Raw genomic sequence first — 14017 nt, forward strand, 5'->3', positions numbered from 1 at the left:
TCCTTCATTTCATATACACAGTACCAAAGCAGCATCAGAACTGCCTTTGATACTAGGAGCTATGGCAGGTCAGAGCAGGCATAATTTAGTTTGGCTTTTAATTTCTGTGAGCATGCACAGAGCAGGCTTAACTAGACTGTGTAAAGATGCCTTCTTACAAAACTGTCCCTGGCGCTTGCTAACCACATCAACAGATGTCAAACCAGAACTTACCTTCACAGGAAGCGTTTCCTGCTGTTTTTGCGAAGTAAATAAACCTGCACTCACCTTCTCCTGGTACTGTCTCCGTGACGAATCCAGCGACTGAATCAGAGCGGTGGCGTGGCCAACAAACATGGCGTAGCACGTCGCACCCACAATCATGCTGAGAATGGTCAGCCACACATCTGTCATGCCGACAGGCGGGTACATGCCATACCCGATACACAACATGTGACTCATAGCCTTGAAGAGCGCGTACGAATATTGCTGTCCCCACGTGTTGTTCTGAAAGAGGAGAGATACAAAATTAAATGTTCGGAATAGAATACTAGCTTATTACTTACTGAATACTTCTCAGTATACACTGTATTCTACCTACCATTTTGTAAGTGAGTGCAAATTGTGAGTGAACACGTTTCAAAACAAATAATTATACTATAATAATTAAATAATAAACATAATTCTTCATTGTGGTCATAAACTGAAAAATTGTGTGAAAAACATTTGAATTGTTGAAAGCCACCCTTATAAGCAATTTCAGAGAAAATACATAAATATCAAGTTATATATCGAGACAAACCAGTAATTCTTTTAGCTGTTTCATCTAGGCCTATGCGTATGTTTGAATCAAAGTTCAAACTCTTCAAATGACTGCAGGAATATTAATCTAGAGCGACTCCTGGGAGCTTTGCATTGGAGAAAACATTCACAAAATGAAAATATGTACAAATGGGGCCGGAAACAAAATCCGAGCTAGAGGAAAGTGGGTCAGCTATTTAAAAAGATGCGAGTCTAAAATAGTGAATAAATTGCCCTTGTCCAGTGGATGTGTCTGGAAGTCCATGAGGAATCAATATTGGTTCTTCTAAGGTGACATGTCCAGATTGCTTTCAGACTCATTTCTGTAGGGGCCTGATCCGCAGAGAGAGACAGCTTATTACAGCTTTCCAAAGAAGAGGAAAAGGATCATACTCTTTTATAATGAAGCCTACATCACTTGAAAAGCTGGATGTAAAAATGTGACGAATTGGAAAAACACACACACACACACACACACACACACACAAACACACATGTTGGTCTACCTATCATTATGAGGACTTTCCATAGACATAATGATTTTTATACTGTACAAACTATAGATTCTATCCTCTAAACCTAACCCTACCCCTAAACCTAACCCTCACAGAAAACCTTCTGCATTTTTACATTTTCAATAAAACATTGTTTAGTATGATTTTTAAGCGATTTGAATTATGGGGACACTAGAGATGTCCTCATAAATCACATTTATAGCATAATACCCTTGTAATTACTAATTTGTAACTTACAAAATTGTCCTCGTAAATCACAAAATCACACACACACACACACACACACACACACACACACACACACACACACACACACACACACACACACACACACACACACACACAATTTGGCCTCTTTTACTTTATACATTAGTGTGGATTTACATACTCTGAACTGTAAAAACATCCAAAATTACCCTTTTGCCACACCTGCAAGTAAATTCAGAAAATTACTCACCATAAATATTTCATACTGGCCATTAAAGGGTATTTTGCATTATTTGCTTTGAAAATGTCTCTGTGACTTTGGAATTATTTAGCCATTTCCTTTCATCTATATTAGTGTCTGACAGCACAGTTTAATGTGCCACTCGCAGCACTACAGTATACTGTATATAAGATGAGTCAGTTTCAGTCTTGCAGTGAATCTGCACCAGACACAAAAACATGAATACACATCTGGATTCTGTTTCTCATACAGTCTATTGGTTGTGGTGGCTTACTGTGTGGAATATACCACATGAGTCACTACATGGAGTTCTGATGAGAGTTGTTTCCAAGATCCACAAGTTCTTTTTTAATCTCTCACATCACTTACATCAGTGTATCTTTCTTACTATTCCACTTAATCCATGCAATCAGCCAACTGGCAAGTTTTATTTACTTGCCAAAGCCAGACTTTCCTTGCATTTGGCAAGTGCTAATTGTCTTACAAAATAAACTAGGACATTTGAGAACCCTTTCCATGATAAATTCTCAGTGTGCCTCTGTTGTTTGGATGCCACCCTGCTGATTGGTAATGCTCTTGTTTGTATTTGATCTAGGGTTTATGTTACTGCAGGATGTGGGCAATCACAGACCACCAATTTTCCCTTAGTGAAGCATGCAAGCCACCACAAGCCTCATCGCTATACCCCTGCGATAAATCACAGATCCCGATAGGACGTGTTGATTTCGGGCACAGCCTCTCTCTCTCTTATCGGGTTGATTTATAGTCACAGCTCGGGACAGCAACTAAATATCATGGATGTCATGAATAAGATTGTTTCTTTCTTTCTCTGGACACTGGGAACTCTGCGGATGCCCATCGTCTTAACTAAAATTGGAAATAAAATGAAAGCCCAGCGCACTTGACAACTGTCAATCCTAGAGTGCTATAGAATTAAGTGTGCTGAAACCAAAAACACAATCTGAGACACTTTAACCAATTGACACCCTTCTTATGTAATAATGCTATGATGCTATGTGTAATTTTGAAATCACAGAAGCATATCACAATATAAATAAAAATTCTTCCTAATCATAACTTGCTTATTACACGTCCTGCTCTGCACTGTCACATTATTCTGGCCTGGGTTTCGTCTTTGCTCACATGTGCCCACTAATGCCTGTGCAAATACATGCATGCATGTCAACTCATGGTGAGGCTTGAATAGTATGAGTAATAATTTGAAAACAATAAGAAAATGTTTGCCTCTGAGAAACATACATTTATGCTACACAGCAGTTTAGAGAAGGCAAATTTACACTTGAGGGAGTAACTTAATGAAAACAACATATCATTATACTCTTTTACACTCCCATAAGAATGATGAGTAAATGAGTTAAACAAATGAGTTATAAATACTCATGGTTTGCTTTGAAAGGGAGCTGTGTAGTGCAGTGACAGCATATATATAGGGATGAGATGGGAAGCCCATGGGGAGCAGATCCTAATCTGATTTGGGACAGACTTCATGTTTAAATACTCACCACCATCTTGTTCTTGGCGACCCAGCAGTCGGCAGGGAAATCTTGCAGCATGGGCACCAGGAACTGCAGGCAGCCGTCCCAGTGACACAACAACAGCATCATTCCAATTAAATTCACGATTCGCACCATCGCACTGGCCAGGTCATAGGTCATATGAAAGATCTGGAAAAAAGGGAGAGAATGAGGCACAGGAGATGTTGGAAACAAGCTTTCACATGTTGATCTCTCTGAATGTCATTTCCATTAGGAGTTTTTTTTCCAGTCAGTGCTAACTAAATTTACATTCTGTACTAGAACAAAACAGGCAAATCTTAACTCAACAAATACAAAAATGTAATTGATTAATGACTGAACTGACATCTGTTGTACAATCAACACCTTTAAAGGCCAAACAATAGTTGGTCCCCCCAATCTGGGACCATTTGCCAGAAACCCCTTAAAGGAATATTCAATTCAACACAATCGACAGCATTTGTGGAATAATATTGATTACCAAAAAAATTCATTTCGACACATCCTTTTCTTTAAAAAAAGCAAAAATCTGGGTTCCAGTGAGGCACTTTTAATGAAAGTGAATGTGGCCAAATTTTATTTTTTTTAAGTGTGAAGCTTATAATTTTATAAAAACATACATGAATTACTCTGTTAAAACAAATGTATTATTTAAGCTATAAAGTTGTTAAAAATTTTATTTTTAGGGTTTGTTGAAATTACATCGTCATGGCAACAAAGTTGTAAAATTGGCTACAACTTTACACAGAAAACATTTGTAAGTGATTTTATCATTCAAAAATAATTTTAACATGCATATTGTTTATATCTTGTGGCTATACTTTTGAAAAAGTTTGTATTTTACTTATTCAATAAAGTTCCTCACTGTCACCTCAATCTTTGCTTTTTTCAAGAAGTGAGGAGCAAGTCAAAATTAATTTTGTGGTAATCAACATTGACACAAATGCTGTCAACTTGTATTGAACCTGGAATATTCCATTAAGTTAAGTAAAATATTAGTAACTTTATAATTGTAAGTGTATTGTCACTGAGGTTTTTCTTAATTTCGGGGGTTTTATGCAACCAGGTCCCGGCCTTGGGTCAAAGACAAATATGTCTAAAATGTTAAATGCACATGCCAAGTTCTTCCAAATGTTATCTTTGTTTTGTGTTTTTTTAATTAAAAAAATGTAAACTACAATTATCTGATATTTTATGAGACTTACAGACATTAAAACACAGTTATGAGGGTATACAGTGGTCCTCTCTATGGTGTCATTTCCTATTTTATTATTTTCTTGTCAGGTGATAATACAATTATTGCTTGCATGTTGGTTACAACACATTGACTTTCTATTTGGCAGACAAAAAATATAAATATTATTCATAATTAAAAACAAAACTCCTTCATTGCTTATTTTTAAGACAACCAAAACCACATACAGTTTTTTAGATTTTTAATCAGATCTCAGGACAGTTTGTATTTATAAATATTTTATTTTCTCCCTTTTTCTCCCCTATAACCCTAAAAAAAAAACAAATTTACATCTTCACATGCATTTTAACAGAATTATGCCCAATTCCCTCTACTTACTAGGTCCTCATGGTGGCATCTCCGCTTCTCAAACAGTCAATCAGCGCATCTTATCAAGTGGCTTGTTGTGCATGACACCACAGAGACTCACAACATGTGGAGGCACATGCTACTCTCCGATATCCATGCACAACTTACAACACGCCCCATTGAGAGCGAGAACCACTTAATTGCGACCATGAGGAGGTTACCCCATGTGACTCTACCCTCCCTAGCAATTTGGTTGCTTAGGAGACCTGGCTGGAGTCACTCGCGAACTCGCGACTCCAGGGGTGGTAGTAGGCATCAATACTCACTGAGCTACACAGGCCCGACAGTTTGTATTTTATATATATGTTTTTAATAAATGATTAGATCCCACAAAAACGCATCACATATTGTGGACCTGTGCACGTATATAATATTTTCATGTGTGTTTACATGTATGTGTGTGTGTGCGCGCATGCAAAAGACAAAACTCCAAGTCATTTAAAAAACTAAAAACAGGAAAGAACAGGTCCAGGGTAATTTGCTCCATTACAAGACAGAGAGAGATATGAAGGTGAGTTAGTGACTGGCTAATCCTTATAGTTAAGTATTCTCTTGAGAGACCGTCGGTCACCATGCAGGCAGTTGGGTGTTAATGGCCTTCACAATTTAAAGCTACTTAATCTGAGTGAAGCCTCGGCATGCGCTGTTAACTGCACCTGTGCTTATTAAAAACCACTCGAGTCACTTTAAAACAGTGCTTTTAAAAGATTAGTTGAGAGGGATATGTGCACGAGCCATTGTCATTGGGCGATGAAAAAAGCCCTATAAGTCAGAACCAGTCATAAGCAGTTTTTCTCTCTCTGTCTACCTCTCTGCCTGTCTGCCTGTCTGTCTCTCTCTCTCTCTCAACGGTCACCTGCCAATTGTCACCACTGTGATTACTGTCCATATGTTTTTCTTCAACATGTTCTTCCTCTGCCATAACATTTTAATCACAAACAGGACATTATGTTGCTCAGAGTTCTGTTATTTCTGAGTGCAGACAAACAGCATGAGGCCAGATTAAAAAATCTGTAACATTAACTAGCAGAAAAGCATCTGAATTAATCATGTTGTGTTCTGTTAAAGTCACCCTCATTACTGACTATCTGCCTTTACTGCACACTAGACACACTACATTACAGACAGAGAGAGAGAGAGAAATTGATAGAGCTAGACAGAGGACACTTCAGATACAAACGGATGATGTTCATTATTAGAGTTGGGAATCAAGAATCAGATTCAGAATTTCAAAAATACCAGAAAGAAACGATATTCAAAGGCATTTTGTTCCGTTAATGGTGGTCTGAATGTTTGAATTCTTCTGCCGTTAAGGATGAAACACAATACTATTCTAATATATTCTGATCTGCTACTTAATATACAGCACAAAGTTATGTTTTAGCTGAGTTGTGGGTAATAATCTAAACTGAATGTGATGAGAAAGACTGATTTTTCCCCCCGGAGCTTTAGATAATTTCTGACTGTGACTGCAATGTCATAGTGTCTAGCTCCCCACATGTTTAACGATTATATTAAAATACTACAGGCAGTTTTATTACCCCTAAAGGACTCTTTCAAGAGCATAGATTTTGCACACTGCACCCTGATCACCGTTATGTCATTCAAATCTACGGATACAAACAATTCACAATGAGAGAGACAACACAAGGATCGACAAATGTCTCTCTCTCTCTTTCTCTCTCTCTCTGTCCCTCTCTCCCATCTGTCTATGCTCTTCTATTCTAAAAAATTAGCACGCTGAAATGGAAACAGACTGCTCCGCAATTAAAAAGAGAAGTGCTCTGGGTAGATTGTGGAAATCCTCTCTAATATGGCCTTATTATAAAGTCATTATTGTGGATCAGGGGAAAGAAGTCTAATATGTCTTGTCCAAATGGTAAGGGACGAATCTAGGAATGTATTAATCACAAAAACCAAGGAGGCCGGTTAACTTTTCTCCCTCTCACTCAAACACACTACACACACACACACACACACACACACACACACACACACACACACACACACACACACACACACACACACACACTGAATGACGCCTTTGTGACTCTAATTGACATGAAGGAACATTAAAGATGAAAGCTTCACAGAGACTAAACAACTCGAGTTTAATGAAGCTGATGAGAAATTAAAAAGATAGACAGACAGACATACATCCCGACCATATAGCATGCAAAAAACCAGTATGTGAAAAAGGATGTCTGAATCCTCAGTATTCATGAAACAGTGTCTATGAAATACCTGGAAGAACTACGGCATATGCAGAGATTCTGAAGTGTGCAACCAGTGGACACTTACTATTCCAAGTTCACGAAAGCTGAGAAACAGTCAGGTTTAAAATGATGAATTTAAATAAATAAATAAAATACCACAGAGATCTGTGAGTTGGGTGAATCTTTGAAAATGTAAGGGGCTGTTCAGATTGAACACATGCTTGCACCAAAATAAAAGCAAGTCACAGTGCAACAGACACTGTAACAGAACAGAATGCGGTTGAATTAATTTCTAACTTGACATGACATTTAAAAAATGTGTATGGAGAAAAGAAAACAGTGAGAAGAGGCGCAACTGTCAGAGAAGTTTGTCTAGTGCATGTTTTCATAGAAAAACTATTAATAAACAGCACAGATGGACATGAAAATGTGTTCAGAAGTGAATGGCCCCTAAGTGCTATGGGTTTAAAAAATGTTGTTCCTCAATGCTAAATTATACTGTACTTATCTAACAAAATCAGAGTGAATTATGTTCACGACTGTCATTAGAACATCATGAAGGAAATCAAAGAACATACTGGTCAAAGGATGTAGCACTGTATGTCCAGAAATGTATTTATATTCATCACCTGCATACACAAAGGACATGCTTTATGAACACTTGAGATGTTCTTCAATAAATGCAGTACATTCTTTTGAGAAAAATGCTGTCTGATGTAAATGTTGAAAGAAGTAAAATAATTCATACATTTTAAACAACTTATCAATTATTAAGAAATAAGCATTGCAGGGAGCCTGGGTAGCTCAGAGAGTATTGATGCTGACTACCACCCCTGGAGGCTCGAATCCAGGGTGTGTTGAGTGACTCCAGCCAGGTCTCCTAAGCAGCCAAATCAACCCAGTTGCTAGGGAGGGTAGGTCACATGGGGTAACCACCTCGTGGTCGCTATAATGTGGTTTTTGCTCTCGGTGGGGCACATGGTGAGTTGTGTGTGGATGTTGCAGAGAATAGTGTGAAGCCTCCACGTGTGCTATGTCTCTGCGGTAATGCACTCAACAAGCCACGTGATAAGATACGTGGATTTACATGGAGGCAACTGAGATTCATCCTCCGTAACCCGGATTGAGGTGAGTCACTACGCCGCCAATAGGGCTAAGAGCGCATTGGGGATTGGGCTTTTCCCAAAAGAAAAGAAAAAAATAAATAAATAAGAAAGAAGCACTGTAGTCATTAAATATTTATTTGATTATCTGGGAAGCCAGTCGAAACCAGTTTCTTTTTGTTACTTTATTCATTTATTGACTGGGCAGCGAGGCAACAAAGCAGCTGCCTTTTTTTTAGACACAGTCAAAGAGAGAATTGATAAATAAATAAATAAATAAATGTATTAAAAACAACCCCATATGAAAGAATATCCAATGAAATTCTGGGAAAATTCCTCAACACACTCAATCTAAAGATCCACAAAAGATGTTTTAGAAACAGAAATTGGCCCTTCTCAATCATGGCTTCCTAATATCCCCATCCACTAATTGGCTCTATTACTCTACTCTCTCCTCTCCACCAATAACTGGTGTGTGGTGATCGTACTAGTGCACTATGGCTGCTGCCGCATCATCCAGATAGAAGCTGCACACTGGTGGTGTTTGAGGAGAGTTCCCTGTTCACTGTGTAAAGCACTTTGAGTGTAGTGTCAGAAAAGCACTATATAAATGTAACGTTCATTCATTCATTAATTTTCATCCAACGGAAACAATTTCCAAGCTCTATTGAGCTGCCAAACTATCTGTCTGAAACATCCAGTTATCATCTCTGAAATGAAAATATTTTCTTTTGCATTTTGAATCGACATTTTAGTAAAAATATCTTTATTTAAATTTCTCACTTGTAAACCTCTTTTAACTAGTTGTTTTTTGGATAGCTAATCCATCATCTTGACCCATTCCTAGTTTTGACAACATTGGATAACTGTAGCCATTCTGATTTGGAGTTAGATGCTTTACACTCAGATTGAGCTGTTGGAGGAGGGAGAAAAAAGGTTTAACACATGGTATTATGGGATCTAAGATGGTTTGGCAACATAACAGGCAAATGTGCCTTTGAGAATGATTAAAATCACACACCAGGTTCGCTGTAAAAGAGAGTAAATAAATAACATGCAATCTACTAAACACCCTCAGATTTGCATGGTAGGTTTCTGAATAACAGCAACACCTAGGCTCTGTACAGAATAGCATACAAATCAAGTACACACCCCCAGAAATTCAGACCCAAGTTTCTCACCACCATGTTATTACAAACCTGTATGACTTTCCTTCTTCCATGGAATACAAAAGAAGACATTATACAGTATACGAGTCTCAGTCACCATTCACTTTCATTGCATCTTTTTCCCCCCATAAAAGTCAGCGGTGAGTCATATGCAATTTTGCACATCTCTATTCAAAACAAGGGAATCTTTGGTGTCATCACTGAAGCATCTAAGGCCTTTATGTTTTTCATGAGTGCAATATCCAAATATTAACACATTCATCTAAAAAACGGCTTAAAAAATGGGAGAGCTGGGACGTATCGTATTTTGGCCGAAATTACAGCATATACCACACAGGACTGCTGTGACAGTTCCAGAGGGCTGAAAGGTGTGATAAAACATGAATTCCCTTTTTAGTAATTTTTTTTATTCAGTTTGTAACAATCCTACAGTGTGGCCATTATTATCTTCTTGTTGCAACACCAGACGAAACAACCCACATTGTAATACGAATGAAGAAAACATACATGAAATACGATAAAACCATTTAGACAAAGACGCATCCCAAACCAACTACAAAGATGATATAGAACAGGCTTTTGATTTTGAAAACTGTGATTTTATGTGTTTTTTTTCCTGTTCTGACTATAAAAACCAAAAGAGATTCATGTCAGATCTGAAAAATCAATCTGAAAAAAAAAAAAATGTCTGTCTGTGTGAACATAGCCTTAGAGACCTCTAGGCCATATTGTATCTAGAACATTCTAAGTCTAGGAAACACAAGCCATAAATCAGAAGAATCCCGAATGGCCGAGGTGGACTTTCTGTCTCCTCTCAATAAACAAACACAGATGGTTGCGCTTCCAAAGCTCCACACACTCATTCAAAATTATACCTCATGCTAATGTCGTTCTAGCTAATTCTCACCACTGCTCGCATCAACCACCTGCATGCGAAGAGCGTAGTAAAGCTTTGTTATAAGCATAATACAGGCCAAGAGGGGTGCTTTAACATCCACTTCATTAATACGCTCATTGATGGGCAAAAAAAAAAAGTCCCTGTGAGGTTTGTTTTTATAGCTGTCTTGGCAAAAGAGCACCATTGAGAGTATCTGCAGATCTCATGAGAGAGTCATTAGAGTTTAATTTAATAACCTACTGACTAACTAGATTCACTCACAGCAGAGTGACTTCCACGAGGAAGCTTTCTAGCCTACTTCCATTATTTAAAAGCCATTAAAACATGACCGTAAAATGGACCCTTTTCACTTTTCTGCGTTTGAAACAGAAAAGTAAACTACATTGAGAATGGAGGACTAAAGCAAACATTAATTTTGCATTCCCATTTGCTCCAAAAACAAATGAAAATAATTCCATTATTAAGTTTCCATGACTTTCCAAAAGAGATTTACAATTTTTTTAAATGTCAGTGTAATAAAACACAAATAATAATGTTACAAATGTACAATAAATAATAATAATATATATATATTTTATAAATAAATAATAATAATAATAAATAAATATATATATATATAAACTTTTCAGGACAATGTATTTTAAAGATAACCTTCTAAAGTTGGCTGTTGTATTTAGAATTTTGAGAAACAAAACGAATCGGTTACCTAAAGTAACCTCGGTTCTCTCTAGAAGATGGAACGAGTATTGCATAAGCTAGCTTACGCTACGGGAAAGATTCATCTTTTCTGAGATATTGAAGCCAAAAAATTATCCTTAATTTTGTATCCATTGTCAACGCAGTGCAGCAGCTGCATACCTTGAGCGGGCTAGCTAGCGAGCTCATTGGTTGCTCTGCGGCAACTGCTGCAGCCTATAGACGAACTTGAGTGAACTTGCGTCCAATGACAGGCGTCCGCGCCGTCACTGTATCAAAGCCCACCAGAATGGGCGTGGCTAGAGTGCATATAAGCGTAAGTTCGTAGGCTGGAACCCTGGTTTTCATTGAATGAAGCGAAAATCGCTCGTGGCGCGAACACGGCCGGCTACGCAATACTCGTTCCCTCTTCTAGAGAGAACCGAGGTTACGTTAGGTAACCGATTCGTTCTCTTACGAGAGGTTCTCTCGTATTGCGTAAGCTAGCTTACGCTACGGGAACCCATTGTCAACGCCGTGCGCGCCAAGCATCCACTGCATGAGCCCCGGGGGTGGGGGGACCCGGGGGAGCCCTTGTGAGTGGGGGAATAATATTTGGCCAGCAAGAGTGCGGGCCAGTGTGTGTGTAATACATAAGCACATAGTGGGAAGGGAAAGACAGAGCGGCTGTGCCGGTCTGTGTGGAATGTGTCCCGTCTGTGCAGCTCACCAGGGGAGCTGTAGCGTATTAAACCGCTAGTAGTTTTGCCTGCAGGGCGGGCACTTCCAGATTGTAAAATCTGACAAAGGTGGAGGGGGAAGCCCAGCCCGCTGCCACACATATGTCGTGAATGGAAATCCCGCTGGGCCATGCCCACGAGGAGGCCATGCCTCTAGTGGAGTGAGCCCTAATGCCTAACGGGCATGGTAGGTCTTTTGACGCGTACGCGGCAGCAATAGCGTCCACTATCCATCTAGACAGTGTCTGTTTCGAGGCGGCGAAACCTTTGGTGCGCCCTCCGAACGAAACGAAAAGCTGCTCAGAGCGTCTGAAAGAGGCGGAGCGCGCAGTATACAATCTCAGTGCTCTGACAGGGCAAAGGAGATTGGCGTCGCGTTCGCTATCGGATGCTGGCAGCGCCGATAGGGAAATGATTTGTGCTCTGAAAGGAGTACCGATCACCTTGGGGACATAGCCGTGTCTAGGCTTTAAAATGACCTTGGAGTCACTTGGTCCAAACTCAAGACACGCAGCGCTGACAAACAGCGCGTGAAGGTCTCCCACACGTTTAACTCATGACAGGGCAGTTAGAAAAACGGTTTTGAGTGAAAGGTATTTCAAATCCATGGATTGAAGCGGTTCGAAAGGGGGCTTTCATAGCTTCGAGAACTACGGAAAGATCCCAGATAGGAACCGATGGGGGGCGCGGGGCGTTCATCCTTCTAGCTCCTCTGAGGAAGCGGATAACCAGCTCGTTTTTTCCCAGTGACTGGCCGTGCAGGGGTTCAGCGAACGCCGCGACGGCCGCCACGTACACTTTGAGCGTGGATGGGGATCTGCCCTTATCCAGCAGCTCTTGTAAAAACACGAGCAGCGACAACACCCCACATGTCCGTGGGTCCAGGTCTCTGTCGGTGCACCATTTTGAAAACACAGACCATTTGGACGCATAGAGTCTTCTCGTGGAAGGGGCTCTAGCGTGTATGATAGTGTTTATTACTCCTTCTGGCAAAGCGACGGGTAGTCGTTGATCACCCACGCGTGCAGCGCCCAGCGCTCTGGGTGGGGATGCCAGATCGTGCCGCGAGCTTGAGAGAGGAGATCTGCTCTCACTGGAATGGGCCACGGGGCTGTCAGTGACAGCTGCGTAAGCTCCGGGAACCATGTCTGATTCTCGCAGCGCGGGGCTATGAGGAGCACCGAGTGACGCGTTTCCCTGATCCTCTGCATTACCTGTGGCAATAGTGAGACGGAAGGGAAGGCGTAAAGCGGGCGGTTGGGCCAGTCCTGGGCCAGCGCGTCCTCGCTTTCCGAGAAAAATACTGGGCAGTGAGAGTTCTCTTCTGACGCAAAGAGGTCTATCTCTGCTCTGCCGAATATGCTCCATAACTTCTGGACTGTTTGAGCGTGCAGGGACCATTCCCTTGGGGAAATATTGTCTCTGGACAGTCTGTCTGGGCCGTCGTTCAGGTGGCCTGGCACATGCGTCGTCCTCAGCGAGCGCAGGTGGCACTGGGACCAACTCAGTATGCGTTTTGTCAGATGGAAGAGGTTCCTGGATCTGACACCGCCCTGATGGTTTAGATAGGATACCACAGATCTGTTGTGCGAACGGACCAGGACGTGGTGACCCTGAATGACCGGGAGGAAGCGCACGAGCGCGTACTCAACCGCTATCATTTCCAGACAATTAATGTGAAGGAGCTTTTCCTGAACTGACCATAGGCCAAAAACCGGAGAGCCCTCGCAGACCGCGCCCCAACCCGTGTTGGACGCGTCTGTCGAGATGACTTTTCGGCGAGATACAGCTCCCATCGTCACTCCCCGCTGATACCATTAGGCCACTGCCCAGGGCTGCAGAGCTGAGATACAGGTCTGAGTCACTCTGATCGGCTGGCGGCCCGTGGCCCAAGCCCGGCGAGACGCGCGGGTGTTTAGCCAATGCTGAAGCGGGTGCATGCACAGTAAACCCAGCTGAAGTACTGCTGCGGCTGAGGCCATGTAACCTAGCATTCTCTGAAATTTTTTCAGAGGCGTGAGGCTGTTCATCTGAAAGGACGCGGCTACTCGCCATGGAGTCTAGTTCTATTCCAAGGAAGGAAATTGCCTGACTGGGCTGTAGTGAGCTCTTGGTCCAATTGACTGCAAGACCCAAACTGTTCAGATGACTGAGGAGAACTGTCCTGTGAGACAGAAGCTCCGTATGTGACTGTGCCAAAATCAGCCAATCGTCCAAATAGTTCAGAATTCGCAAGCCGTGACTCCGCAGGGGTGCAAGCGCCGCATCCATGCACTTCGTGAAAGTACGGGGTGCTAAAGACAGGCCGAACAGAAGGATGGTGTATTGATAAACC

General features: G+C 41.1%; 1 protein-coding gene across 1 annotated transcript in view; it reads right to left on the bottom strand.

The window, feature by feature from the left end:
• LOC127623304 (potassium/sodium hyperpolarization-activated cyclic nucleotide-gated channel 3-like) overlaps nt 1-14017 on the bottom strand; it is a 115353-nt gene that overhangs the window by 53367 nt on the left and 47969 nt on the right. Inside the window, exons 3-4 of the mRNA XM_052097705.1 lie at nt 3267-3428; nt 268-486 (exon numbers count right to left, since the gene is read on the bottom strand). Coding sequence (XP_051953665.1) covers nt 268-486; nt 3267-3428 — 381 coding nt within the window. The remainder of the gene's footprint in view (nt 1-267; nt 487-3266; nt 3429-14017) is intronic.

Source organism: Xyrauchen texanus, chromosome 29 (assembly GCF_025860055.1).
Source record: "Xyrauchen texanus isolate HMW12.3.18 chromosome 29, RBS_HiC_50CHRs, whole genome shotgun sequence".
In the NCBI taxonomy this organism is placed as follows: Eukaryota; Metazoa; Chordata; class Actinopteri; order Cypriniformes; family Catostomidae; genus Xyrauchen; species Xyrauchen texanus.